General features: G+C 40.6%; 1 protein-coding gene across 1 annotated transcript; it reads right to left on the reverse strand.

Annotated features, from left to right (window-relative positions):
- Positions 1-5,806: 5,806 nt before the first annotated feature.
- Positions 5,807-8,057, reverse strand: LOC112241689 (guanylyl cyclase-activating protein 2-like). The gene is made up of 4 exons (XM_024409733.2): positions 7,583-8,057; positions 7,304-7,453; positions 6,764-6,872; positions 5,807-6,468 (listed from the first exon to the last, which is right to left on the reverse strand). Exons 1-4 carry the CDS (start codon positions 7,865-7,867, stop codon positions 6,341-6,343), a joined length of 672 nt encoding a protein of 223 aa, XP_024265501.2. The 5' UTR covers positions 7,868-8,057; the 3' UTR covers positions 5,807-6,340.
- Between the last annotated feature and the right edge of the window lie 5,646 nt (positions 8,058-13,703).

The following is a 13,703-nucleotide window of genomic DNA, read 5'->3' on the forward strand; positions in this document are numbered from 1 at the left end:
TGAAGGAGAGGAGGACCAAAATGCAGCGTGGTTAATTCGATACATCTTTAATCAAAGATAAACACGAATAATACAAAAACAATAAACGTAATGTGAAAACCTAAACAGCCTTATTTGGTGCAAACAAACACAGAGACAGGAACAATCACCCACGAAACACTCAAAGAATATGGCTGCCTAAATATGGTTCCCAATCAGAGACAACGATAAACACCTGCCTCTGATTGAGAACCACTTCAGGCAACCATAGACTTTTCTAGATAACCCCACTATACCACAATCCCAAGACCTACAAAAAAAAAACAAGACAAAAACACACCACATAATTAACCCATGTCACACCCTGGCCTGACCAAAATAATAAAGATGTGACGTATCTGTAGCCCAACGCATCTGTAGCCCAACGTATCTGTAGCCCAACGCATCTGTAGCCCAACGCATCTGTAGCCCAGCGCATCTGTAGCCCAAAGTATCTGTAGCCCAGCGCATCTGTAGCCCAGCGCATCTGTAGCCCAGCGCATCTGTAGCCTTCAGGCACAAATAACTCCATCCCCCCCGATTGACTTGAGCAGGTTACACATTTCATATATGGACAGTCCATAGATATTTTACCATCTCTCTTGATAAGAAATGGCCGTACCAGACACTTTTCGATAACATAAATAGGAAATAAATAAAATAACAGTAGGTCACACCATCATTATTTTTCATTCATACAAATAGTCTAGTAAATTGCCACCGTAGATTAGCTTGGTAAAAAATGACATTCTTTACCTCCGCTGTACAGGATGCTTGTCATAAATCACCCGTAGTCTGTTCAAAAAGGACTGCGTTACAATTACAATACCAACCAGAGGACGAACATATCTTGAAAGACGTTGGTTCCAAGCAGGACTAAGGGAAACACCGATTTCATCTTTTAGGGAGCGGTGAGGGAGTGAAGTTTATTCATAGTAACGGTTACATGGAGAAAATTGGACCTTTGAAATGAAAATGGATGGCCCTCAAAATATATTTTTACCTTAATAGTGCCTAAATGCAAAAAAAGTATTTTAAAAAAGTGACCCTCCCCTATATCCAAAATAATAATTAAACATAAAGTGGGTAGTGGAGAACATGTCTACCGTTTACCATCACTTCTTGGACAGACCCGAGTTCAGAGCCTTAGATTGCAGTTTAAGAAATTGTTCTTCATCCAGTATGCATTACATGGCATTGCAGGCATTTTGATAGTGTACAGGGCTGGGGGCCAGGTTTTGGGTTTGCAGACTACCATGGACAAGAGTAGGGGTGGAAATATCTCCTTTATAGTAAAGTCATTGCATGAAGCTATCATCGTATTTGCAGGTCAGAGAAAAACATAGCTTTTTATAAAAATGTCATGTAATTCTAGTCACAGACTGAGAATGGACAGAGAGATAGGCCTATGTGTTCATCATATTTCTCCAATGTCAAATCAGTGTGTCTTGTTTGCAACGAAACTCTCCATTTGCAAATAATTTAATCTGAGACGTCATTAGGAATCTGAGAATGGTACCACATATTTTTTAGAATTAACCCAAGATGGAGCACACCCTATTGTTTCTAATTGTCATGTCTACTCCGGCTCCGGCGCTCGACATCACCGGTCTACTAACCACCGGTCCTGGCAACTCATCATTATGCACACCTGGCAACCCATCATTATGCACACCTGGCAACCCATCATTACGGACACCTGGCAACCCTCATTACGGACACCTGGCCACCGTTATTACGCACACCTGGCAACCCTTATTATGCACACCTGCTCCCCACCACATCATGAGGCACATCTGGATTTCATCACTCCCTGATTACTTCCCCTTTATCTAGCACTCCTTTGTATCACCCATTAGGTAGTATTGTTTCCTGTTTTCATACGTCTCCTGTTCTTGTATTTACTCCATGTTCGTTCCTATGACACTCACCGACTGCACCTGCTTCCTGACTCCCTGCGTCTCCTTTAAACCAATGGGAACAAATGAGTCATAGAGAGCAGAACAAGCAACGAGGTGGACAGAGCCAAGCACAAGTTAGAGAGATCCTATTGGCGCGTTCTAGCATGCATTTGCATATTCCATTAGTGAACACCTACTTTAAAATGGACGTGTGCAGTAACGCAATTTGCCTTTGCACTCCTAAACAACATGTTTTTTTTTACTTTGGCACTTTCTACAAAACTTAGTCCACTCTGTTCGTAACAGATTCTAGTTTTAGGAACAGAAAACTCTATTGAAATCAAATGTTTCGTTGATGAGAATTTGCAGAATGTCGGACAAAATCCATCTCATTCCATCTTCTCCCACTGCCAGCCACTGGGCTTCCTCTCAGTACCATATTTGGTAGTGAGTGGAAATGCCAAACGGATGCTTCACATTTATACATCCGGTGAAATATCTGTCTCATAGTTCTATCTGTGATGTTACTTTCAAAAGTTAGGCCTTACTTTCCACCCCAGACAGAGTAGGCTTACCGACACACGAGCATGTAAGCTTTACCTGCTGGCTACTCTTCTTCTGTGGCTTAACCCAATGAGAGAAGATCACAAGTGTTTCCCTAAAAGCTGTCTGGGTTTAAACATCTTCTATTGTACGGAAACTGAATCATTTAATAAATTGACAGAAGTGACAGAATTAGATTACTTCCCAAGAAAAGTCCCCAAAAATGAGCCTCGGCTATCAAGGGTTGTAGCTCAGCCTCTGAATGTCAAATAAACTAAACAATGATTTCTCCATATGCATCAGAGTCCAGCCTTTCCCTGGTATTTTACAGCTTGTTCCTAACATAAAGTCTCACAGACCAAAGCGCTGTTATAGACCACTTTATATAATCAGATCCATTTTATTTTCTTCAAAATCTTACAATAACAAACGGTAGGCCTGTGTTTTTTTATTTTTTTATTTTTTACAATTTTCTTAAATTAAAGGCAGGCCTATGGGATAACCTCTCATACACCCTCAATTCAAGTCTTTGTTTTAACTTAACAGCCCTTCAATGACACTGAGATAGGCTATTTAAATAGTGCGTGGTGGGTGGAGGAATTGACCAACAAATCTATGGCTGTAGCAGCATATACCCTCATTTCATATGTTAAACAGGTAGGCTTACTCTCCTCCTGAACTGCCACCGTAGGCCTCCTATGCAGCACAGCCATTGTTTAGGCAGCACACAAACACTTTTGATTAGCTAGCGCAGAGCAGGCCAGGGCTCAGGGTTGGAATATCCATTAGCAGTGTGTAATGCAGCCTAGTTTTATTTACACCATCCCACCAGCTATCCATAATGTCTATACATCCCATCACACATATATACATATTTACTTTTAGATTTGTGTGTATTTGTAAGGGATTTCCTCCTCTTCTTCCGAAGAGGAGAGGCGAAAAGGATCAGAGGACCAATATGCGGCGTGGTAAGTGTCCATGGTTCCTTTTAATACGTAAATGTACACATGAACAACTGACTACTAAAACAAGAAACGTGAAAACCCAAAACAGCCCTATCTGGTGCAAACACAGAGACAGGAACAATCACCCACAAACACACAGTGAAACCCAGGCTACCTAAGTATGATTCTCAATCAGAGACAACTAATGACACCTGCCTCTGATTGAGAACCATACTAGGCCGAAACATAGAAATACCCAAATCATAGAAAAACAAACATAGACTGCCCACCCCAACTCACGCCCTGACCATACTAAATAATGACAAAACAAAGGAAATAAAGGTCAGAACGTGACAGTATTGTTGTGAATTGCTAGATATTACTTCACTGTTGAAGCTAGGAACACAAGCATTTTGCTACACCCACAATAACATCTGCTAAATATGTGTATGCGACCAATAACATTTGATTTGATTGTCTTAGAAATATAACTTTGCTCTGTGCTTCTACAAGCATGCAATTTGTAGCCTATAGGCTATGGATCATTTGATTGAGACCACACTAAATAGGCTATAGGCGCACTTGATATTGCGTGCCCAGTTGCAAATCAGAGATGAGTGGCGACATCGGGGACCCAATTGTTACTCCGTATATATTTTTTTAATCAACTTATCTAGTAAATACATAGTAATAAACAGGCTGTAAAATGAAGGGGGGGATTAGCCAAGTATTTGCACCGTATATTTTCAGACAGGTATGTTAATCATTGATTTTATACAACATTTAGATGCAAACCTGACAACTCGGATGTGTACACTCTCAGAGTTACAGTTATCTTGTTATACCATCCTTAATGACATCACAAAATAATAAATTATGACATGATTATTGTTTGTATCCTCACCAACCATTCCAAACATTTGGATTTCAAAACGAATGTTCCAATGTCCAATCTTTTGACGTTGAAGTTTTGGCGGGGACAGTTTCTCTCTTCTCTCTTTTTAACTTCTCCATACTGCAGTGCAAGAGAGAGAAAGTTTACAACCTGTCGTTAAGTCATAAAACCGGCCCAACTCCCCCTCTCCTCTGGGAGAGAGGGGGTTTGGGCTATCTGTTGTCCTGTGATCCTCACCAAGAGAGAGATAGTCATGACACTGTTTGGAATATTTATTTTTTCGCACAGAATAGAATAGGTCAACTTTTGTACTATAGGGGATAGTAGATTGACATAGGCTAGTACTTTTGCTGTTTGGTAGGCCTACTCATCTTGTTGGCTGACGAAAAGTAAAGAGTTCTTCCAATATGCACCTCACAATTGGATAAGGACGTGTGCCGTTGCATTCCAGAGTCTGTCTTCACTTGTTGCCTGTGAGAAAGAGCCGATCACGTGATGGACAGCCATGTGAGTGAGAGGTGCTCACATGACTGTCCATAGGAATTATAATGATCATATTCAGCCCAAAGGCACAATGTCTACTGGCCGCAAAAGGCATGGATTTTTATTAGGGAGCATTACGGCCACACAGGGATGCAGCCAGGATATCTGAGGAATGATCAAGTGCTTGTCAGACTGTGAATGAGAGTTTGTACAGCCTGCGCAAAAAACAAAGCAGAGCTCATGCCTTTCATGCAACTTTAAAAAAAATCATAATGAGAGTAGCACCATACAGCCTTAGAATGTATTAAAAAGCAATATATATTTATAGCCCAACATTTGCATCACAACTAAAGTTTCATAAATAACTCTAAATTAAGCATATAGCCGTACCTGTTTCTTTGTTAACTGCTCAACACAGAATTGCTGCATGTGCACACTCCCCCATATCGTTTGGAGAAAATATTACTTATATTTTATTCAGCTATGTTCAACTATATTCTTCATACTATCACAGAATTCTAAGCAAATCTTGTCTGCTAAATGAACTAGTGTAGCCCACAAGCCAAGACAATGTGGGAGTGACTTCGGGACAAGTCTCTGAATTTCCTTGAGTGGCCCAGTCAGAGCCCGGACTTGAACCCATTCTAACATTTCTGGTGAGACCTGAAAATAGCTGTGCAGCGGTGCTCCTTATTCCAACCTGACAGAGCTTGAGAGGATCTGCAGAGATGAATGGGAGAAACTTGCCAAATACAGGTGTGCCATGCTTGTAGCATCATACCAAGGACTCAAGGCTGTAATCGCTGTCAAAGGTGCTTCCACAAAGTACTGAGTATAGGTCTGAATACTTATGTAAATGTTATATTTCTGTTTTATTTTTAATACATTTGGTAACATTTCTAAAAACCTGTTTTTGCTTTGTCATTAATGGGTATTGTGTGTTTATTGATGAGGGGGAAAAAACAATTGAATCCATTTTAGAATAAGGCTGTAACGTAACAAAATGTGGAACAAGTCAAGGGGTCTGAATACTTTCCCAATGCACTGTATTGGTGAATTATATTACTCATGCATTGAACTGCATCCATCTATTCTCCCAACAATGCCTTACTGTATGTCATGGAATTTTGAGTGAAATATACCCTATTTTTAAAACCTCTTAAGTTGGTTTTGTAGCATGAACTGGGAGTTTTATATTTTGTATTGATATTATGATTGTCTGTTTGTTTCATATCTGCAAAGTAGTTCAAGTGGAACTGACATTGTTTTAAGGCCCCAATTAAGTCATATGGCCCAAATGAAATCATCTACAGATGAAGAAAAACTGCACTGCAGGTTCACTCAGAATGAAGATCTCATGGGATTTATGAAAGGTAATCGACACAACCATTCCTGTCCTTATAATTAAAACTAGCTTAAACAATCCGAATGAATCTGCAATGTATTTTTTCCTATTATGTGCAATTGATTTGGAACCTAATTTAGTTTAAGAAAAAAAAGGGGGGAAAAAATCAAGAAAACTGTTAAATGAAGATGCTTTTGTCTTTCCAGTCATTTTAAAAGTGTACGCTCTTCCTTCTCTGTTCCAGCACCCAGCCATAAGGGTTCATGTCCAGTTGGAGCATGTTCATGATCCATGGGTCTCCCTGGGCCCCCTTGATGAACTCCTCCAGGGTGATGTGCCCTGTATGGGCCATCACAACAGAAAGGTTGTTCAGAAAACAAGGCAGACAGACAGACTGGAAGTTTCTGTGCAGGCCTACAGCACACCTGAACAAGCAGACCAGGGCCACGTTCAGTAGGGAAACCTTGTGGAACGTTGCAGATAAACATGTCATGAACAGAGCTGACATGATTACATGTAGAAGAAAACAAGAGGGATTTCAAAACATATCTGTTTGTTCCACAACATTGAGCTCTGCTGAATTGGCCCCCAATACTGCACATAATGTAAACATTCAGACTGAGTATGCACCTACCGTCCCTGTTCACATCCACAGTCTTCAGTATGCTATCACACACTTCATTCACCGACAGCTGCATATCCTCCTGCTCTCTCTTGGACGCCTTCTTTAATCGATATATACTCTGGGTGGGAATTAAGGAGTAAGAGTGTGTAACCAATACATACATGGTTATAAATGTTTTGGGCCAAGATCATTCACAAAGTAAGAGGGCCTAAAAACCTTTACTATTGTTAGGCCTAACTTACATCAATGGAACCTGTTTGCAGGTTTGCATTCACACTTAATGTTTTTACACATCAAAGTTGTTTTAGATTTGTAATTTAAACCTCATACCAAAAGTAGCCTACACACACATACAAACACACATAATTGTCTCATCAGAATTGTTAAAAGTTAGCCATCTGACCAGAAGGTTTTAACTGATAAACTGATTGTCTGCTTCGGCTTATTTACCACCACTGAAGAAGACCCTCCCATAAGACCCTTAATTTAATCACTGGACACCGTAGTGACCTTGTGGAATCTTCGGGTTGACCTTCACTGGGTGCTTACATCAATAATAGCTCGCAGTTCTGTCCTATCTACATAGCCGTTGCCGTCCTTGTCGTACACTTTAAATGACCAGCGTAATTTGTGCTCCAAGTCCCCCCGGAAGACCAGATTCAAGGCTGCCACAAACTCCAGAAAATCAATGGTGTTATCCTGAAAAGACATAGACAAATTGAAAACAATAGTTTTTTTCCCTAAACTAAACGGGTGTCCGTGTTCATTTGCACGGATATAGAAAACTGCAAAACTCAGAAACATACAGCATACAATAGGCTATCTCACCCCATTCTTGTCAAAAGCTCGAAACATGCTCTCCGCATACTCAGAGACTTCCCCAGTTGGGTCGATGCCAAAAAAACGCTTGAACTCGTGGATAAATAAAACACCGCTCGGGCACTCTGTCACAAACTTTTTGTACATGTCCTGGAGTGCCTTGACATCGATCTCCGGGTCATTCTGCTCGGTCTGGTGTGTCTGTCCCATGTTTGGTGGTCGGGGGAGCGCTGTCCTCTGTTCTGAAACTCCTTGGTGCTGAGTCTCTGCAGTAGGCCTACTAAAAAAGGTCATTGACAAACAGGAGGGGCTCCCGAGTTGCTGTCAGTAATTAGGAAGGACTCGATCATGAAAGCACTTGAACTGATAAGAGGTTGGACACCAAAGAGGCTTCACTAATGTTCAAGTCAGGTAACTTGGAGCAGCTTTAGAACAGGAATTATGTCAGACAGGTTTCCCCAGGCCCCAAGGGTTGTGAATTGATAAAAACATATGATACCCTAGCCTATAGTCCCTGTATATACCCTCATGTCAGCTTGTCCTGAACATTATTCAAGGTAATGCCTACCTAGACACTCTCAATTCAAATGATCATACAACTCCCCAAATGCTTTAATTAATCTGAAATGGAATTCATTAAAACAAATAAAACTCAATCTAGTACCCATGATAGACTGAAAATATTATTTAATGAGGCTGTACCATCCCATCTCATTCTTTCTAGTGATTCTATTTATATGCTGTCAAGACTGTCATGACAGCACAGAAATTGAATCAATAGAAAACACAAAGCCCCTCAGACCAAGCTAATTTGTCTGGTAAAGTCCCTCAGTATATGATTCTCATCCTATGGTTAATTAACTGTCTTTCACTGTGGAACCATGGAGCTGCTGATCAACCAATCACTATGAAGGAATCGTCCATAACCAATGGTCCATGGATTATGCCAGAGGACATTCATTACTGCCACGTAAGCATTTCACATCGAAAGCAATTGTCCTTAAAGGGGTTCCCAGCTTGATGCCCGCAAATCTTCTCAGAACAGAACATCTTAATATAACAGAGAAGCCAATTAGGTGAGTGAGTGCCAGGACTTTCACAACCAGCCTGGGTCATTTTCATTGGGCACCAAATGGAACAAAACAGATTGAAACAGAGAGGGACTGCCTGAACTTGTCCAATAAGAAAGGCTTGTTTTCATTTTCTGTTGTAAAACACTTTGCTACGTCAACTACAGTATGCCCTGACGAATACAACCTAGGTCAGCCATAGAACAACAATGTTGATAGTCATTTATATCCGGAGGTCACACACACATTTGAAGTTGTTTTCTGGAATCTGTGTTTGTATTTATTATGGATCCCCATTAGCTGCTGTCAAGGCAACGGCTACTCTTCCTGGGGTCCGGCAAAATGAAGGCAGTTATACAGTTTTTTAAACATTACAATACATTCACAACAGATTTCACTACAGTATTAAGTGTGTCCCCTCAGGCCCCTACTCTGCTACCACACATCTACAACACAAAATCCATGTGTACATGTGTGTATCATGTGTATGTTATCGTGTGTTATCGCGTGTTTGTATGCATGTGTCTGTGCCTATGTTTGTGTTGTTTCACAGTCCCCGCTGTTCCATCATTTTACTGCTTGCATGAGTTACATGATGTGGAGTAGAGTTCCATGTAGTCATGGCTCTATGTAGTACTGTGTGCCTTCCATAGTCTGTTCTGGAATTGGGGACTGTGAAGAGACCTCTGGTGGCATGTCTTGTGGGGTATGCATGGGTGTCCGAGCTGTGTGCCAGTAGTTCAAACAGACAGCTCGGTGCATTCAACATGTCAATATCTCTCACAAATACAAGAGGTGATGAAGTCAATATCTCCTTCACTTTGAGCCAGGAGAGATTGACATGCATATTATTAATGCTAGCTTTTTGTGTACATCCAAGGGCCAGCCGTGCTGCCCTGTTCTGAGCCAATTGCAACTTTCTGGTATAATAAAAGGGAAATGTTACACATTTCCTGTAGGAGCAATAAGAATGTGTCTCTCATCTTACCCTAAGAGCCACCATCCAATCAGTCTGTTCTTGTTGATGACCAAAACATAATGTTCATCAATTCATCAACAAACCCAAAGAAAAGCTGGATGATTATTACCAATACCAACTGTTGAGATTGTTGAGATACTTATTTCAGCTGTTGAGATACTTATTTCAGCTGTTGAGATACTGATGTCAGCTGTTGAGATACTGATGTCAGCTGTTGAGATACTGATTTCAGCTGTTGAGATACTGATTTCAGCTGTTGAGATACTGATTTCTGCTGTTGAGATACTGATTTCTGCTGTTGAGATACTGATTTCAGCTGTTGAGATACTGATGTCAGCTGTTGAGATACTGATTTCAGCTGTTGAGATACTGATTTCAGCTGTTGAGATACTGATTTCAGCTGTTGAGATACTGATGTCAGCTGTTGAGATACTGATTTCAGCTGTTGAGATACTGATTTCTGCTGTTGATACTGATTTCAGCTGTTGAGATACTGATGTCAGCTGTTGAGATACTTATTTCAGCTGTTGAGATACTGATTTCAGCTGTTGAGATACTGATGTCAGCTGTTGAGATACTGATCAGCTGATTTCAGCTGTTGAGATACTGATTTCAGCTGTTGAGATACTGATGTCAGCTGTTGAGATACTGATTTCAGCTGTTGAGATACTGATTTCAGCTGTTGAGATACTGATTTCTGCTGTTGAGATACTGATTTCAGCTGTTGAGATACTGATTTCAGCTGTTGAGATACTGATTTCAGCTGTTGAGATACTGATTTCAGCTGTTGAGATACTGATTTCAGCTGTTGAGATACTGATTTCAGCTGTTGAGATACTGATTTCTGCTGTTGAGATACTGATTTCAGCTGTTGAGATACTGATTTCAGCTGTTGAGATACTGATTTCAGCTGTTGAGATACTGATTTCAGCTGTTGGGATACTGATTTCAGCTGTTGAGATACTGATTTCAGCTGTTGAGATACTGATTTCAGCTGTTGAGATACTGATTTCAGCTGTTGTGACACTGATTCCAGATGAGTTGGCAAAGAGAATAACACAGATAATGTGACTGAATGCTGAAACAGTCAGGTAGGCTAGATACCCAAGCTAGGGAGCTCATATGCTATACAAAACCTTCTGACATCGATTTGACTGTAAATTGCACAACATGCCGTAAACCACGTCAAAGCTGTAACGTAGGCCTTTACACCTTGAACTGAGATGCACTTACTGGGCCATGGCCAGATTGAGCTCCATGTCTGTCCTTATTCCTTAAACAGGCTCAATGTTGTTTTTCCTGGACTGGATGTCTCCCCGGGTGAAGCTAAGAAGCTCTCGGCCAAGCTAGATTTGTAGATGGAAGACTGGTATATCAAGCTCCCTAATGGGATTGTGGCGCTGCCAGGCTAATGCATCAGGCTACACTGAGCTAAAGAAAAGATAAAGCAAACCTGGGTCATATTCATTAGGGCACACTGTAGCAAAACGAGCACACTGTAGCAAAACGAGCACACTGTAGCAAAACAAGCACACTGTAGCAAAACGAGCTTATACAGTACATCCCAGTTTCAAACAGTTTTTGTCTGTTTCGTGCCTAGTGAATCCGACCCTGTATATTTTCCAGTGGGTCAGTCCATAATAAGGGAAGCCTATAAAGCACCTCCCACTGGGCAAAAACTGTTTGCATTAACGTTGTTCACATGTAATTTCAACCAATTTTCTTTATCTGATGACGTTGAAACAATGTGGGAAACTGATTGGATTTGCAAAAAGTTGTCAACGTAAGGCAACTTCTTATTTTTTTCACCCAACTTTGAACCAAAATTTTTCTTACCTAGTTGACTCGGGGATTCAAACCAGCTGTCTTTTCTATTACTAGCCCAACACTCTTAACCGCTAGGCTATATTCATAGGTTGCTTGTTATCCATTTTATAATTGGTACAATAGCATTCATTTCACAGTGGCAGGCTGGCAGGAATCCAGCAGTGGATCCTAAATAAAATATATATTGGAATAATGAGGTAAGGTGTGGATAAGGTAAGCCATTAGTCCAAATCTCATTAAAGTATATCTAAGGCATATTCATTAGTAAAATTACTTTAATTTACTGTGGAATTTCAAAGTCATACCCCCTAAACCACATTGTGCCTATTCATTTTCTTTGACTACCTCTGACCATAGTTGGCAAACAGCGCAAACAGATCTGGGACCAGGCTACCCTTTCCCCTCAAACAGATCTGGGACCAGGCTACCCTTTCCCCTCAAACAGATCTGGGACCAGGATACCCTTTCCCCTCAAACAGATCTGGGACCAGGATACCCTTTCCCCTCAAACAGATCTGGGACCAGGCTACCCTTTCCCCTCAAACAGATCTGGGACCAGGCTACCCTTTCCCCTCAAACAGATCTGGGACCAGGCTACCCTTTCCCCTCAAAGGCACAGCGTAGTAGCCTAGCCTAGCTGGTTGGTTTGTTTGTTTGGCCTGCGTAGAAAAACTCTTGTGGATTAACCAAAGCCTTTGGCTTTAGGATCTCCCATGCAGTCCAACTGGCTTGACCTCTCTACTATCTCTCTCCCCACAGATGCACTGAGCCTAGCTAGGTAACATTTCAGTCACTTTCGGCCCCCAATGCAACAACTTGGCTGAGGCTCTCGCCCAGAGTGACATGTCAGTGTATAAAGAGAGGCGGAACAACAGCAGGTACCACCAGCCAAAAGGTCTATACACACTCACAGGACTCTACACCCTCATACACACTGATACTCCAACACACACATAACATGCACACATTTATACTAACTGCACACACACACACACACACATACAATCTTCATTTACACGACTGCTACTCTGTTTATCATACTTCCTGATGCCTAGTCTGCTTACCACTATAAATATCTACCTCTATCACCCCAGTATCCCTGCACATTGTAAATATGGTATTGGAACTGACCTTGTATATAGCGTCTTACTTTCTTGTGTCCTTCTTGTTTTATTTCGTGTGTTTTTGTTCTACCTTGTTAGTTTTAGTGCTACATTGATATTGATTACTGCATTGTTGGGTTTAGAGTTTGCAAGAAGGGAATTTCACTGTACTTGTGCACATGACATTAAAACGTGAAACTTTCAACTTAATTGAAACAGAAGATTTACTTTTGATTGAGTTGAACATGAATTCAAAGGGAAATCAACAAAATGAAATGTGAAATCAACAAAACTTTTAAAAACTTATTTGAGATTGGTGTCCCGTCCACGGGGTGGTTAAGCTAATGTAGGCGAATGTGATTACCATGAGGTTGTAAGTAACAAGAACATTTCCCAGGACATAGACATATCTGATATTGGCAGAAACCTTAAATAATTTTTTTTATCTAACTGCACTGTCCAATTTACTATAGCTATTACAGTGAAAGAATACCATGCTATTGTTTGAGGAGAGTGCACAATTCTGAACATGAAAAGTTATTAATAAACAAATTAGGCACATTTGGACAGTCTTGATACAAAATTTTGAACAGAAATACAATGGGTCATTGGATCAGTCTAAAACTTTGCACAAACACTGATGCCATCTAGTGGTCAAAATCTAAATTGCACCTGGGCTGGAAAATTACAGTATGGCCTTTCTCTTGCATTTCAAAGATGGTACAAAAGAATGCTAAAGAACGGTTGGTTTTTTTCTTGTATTATCTTTTACCAGATCTATTGTGTTATATTCTCCTACATTCCTTTCACATTTCCACAAACAGCAAAGTGTTTCCTTACAAATGGTACCAAGAATATGCATATCCTTGCTTCAGGGCCTGAGCTACAGGTAATTAGATTTGGGTGTGTCATTTTAAGCGAAAATTGGGGGAAAATGGGCGGATCCTAAATTGGATTTAGGGTAAAAGTTGCGTGAAAAAAAACAAAAGAAAATAAATGAAAGTCCTTATGTTGATGACTTTTTGCAAATCCAATCAGATTTCTATGTAGATTCAACATTATCTCATAAAATGTTTGTTCAACTGATGTGGAAACAATGTTGATACAACCAGTTTGTGCCCAGCGGAATAGCGTTCAGATCCCTGGCACAT

This window comes from Oncorhynchus tshawytscha, unplaced genomic scaffold, assembly GCF_018296145.1.
Source record: "Oncorhynchus tshawytscha isolate Ot180627B unplaced genomic scaffold, Otsh_v2.0 Un_contig_57_pilon_pilon, whole genome shotgun sequence".
Lineage (NCBI taxonomy): Eukaryota > Metazoa > Chordata > Actinopteri > Salmoniformes > Salmonidae > Oncorhynchus > Oncorhynchus tshawytscha.